General features: G+C 56.2%; 1 protein-coding gene across 1 annotated transcript in view; it reads right to left on the bottom strand.

Annotated features, from left to right (window-relative positions):
* Positions 1 to 273, bottom strand: part of LOC104272890 (homeobox protein Nkx-2.1-like) — a gene marked incomplete at its 5' end in the record, with an annotated part of 587 nt that extends 314 nt beyond the window's left edge. Inside the window, one exon of the mRNA XM_009868004.1 lies at positions 5 to 273. Within this exon, the coding sequence (XP_009866306.1) occupies positions 5 to 273 (269 nt within the window). The remainder of the gene's footprint in view (positions 1 to 4) is intronic.
* Between the last annotated feature and the right edge of the window lie 3 nt (positions 274 to 276).

Below are 276 nucleotides of genomic sequence, written 5' to 3'. Positions count from 1 at the left end.
CTGCTGCTGCTGACAAGAGCCGTTCTCCTGTTGCATCTGCTGCTGCGCAGCCTTGTCTTTGGCCTGGCGTTTCATCTTGTAGCGGTGGTTCTGGAACCAGATTTTGACCTGAGTCGGGGTGAGATGTATCATGCTGGCTAAATGTTCCCTCTCCGGGGCGGAGAGGTATTTCTGCTGCTTGAAACGTCTCTCCAGCTCGTAAACCTGGGCCTGGGAAAAAAGGACCCTCCGTTTCCTCCGTGGAGTGCTCTGGAGCGGGGCCATGCTCTTGCTCAC

Source organism: Apaloderma vittatum, unplaced genomic scaffold (genome assembly GCF_000703405.1).
Source record: "Apaloderma vittatum isolate BGI_N311 unplaced genomic scaffold, ASM70340v1 scaffold36360, whole genome shotgun sequence".
In the NCBI taxonomy this organism is placed as follows: Eukaryota; Metazoa; Chordata; class Aves; order Trogoniformes; family Trogonidae; genus Apaloderma; species Apaloderma vittatum.
This window is presented reverse-complemented; position numbering and strand designations above follow the sequence as displayed.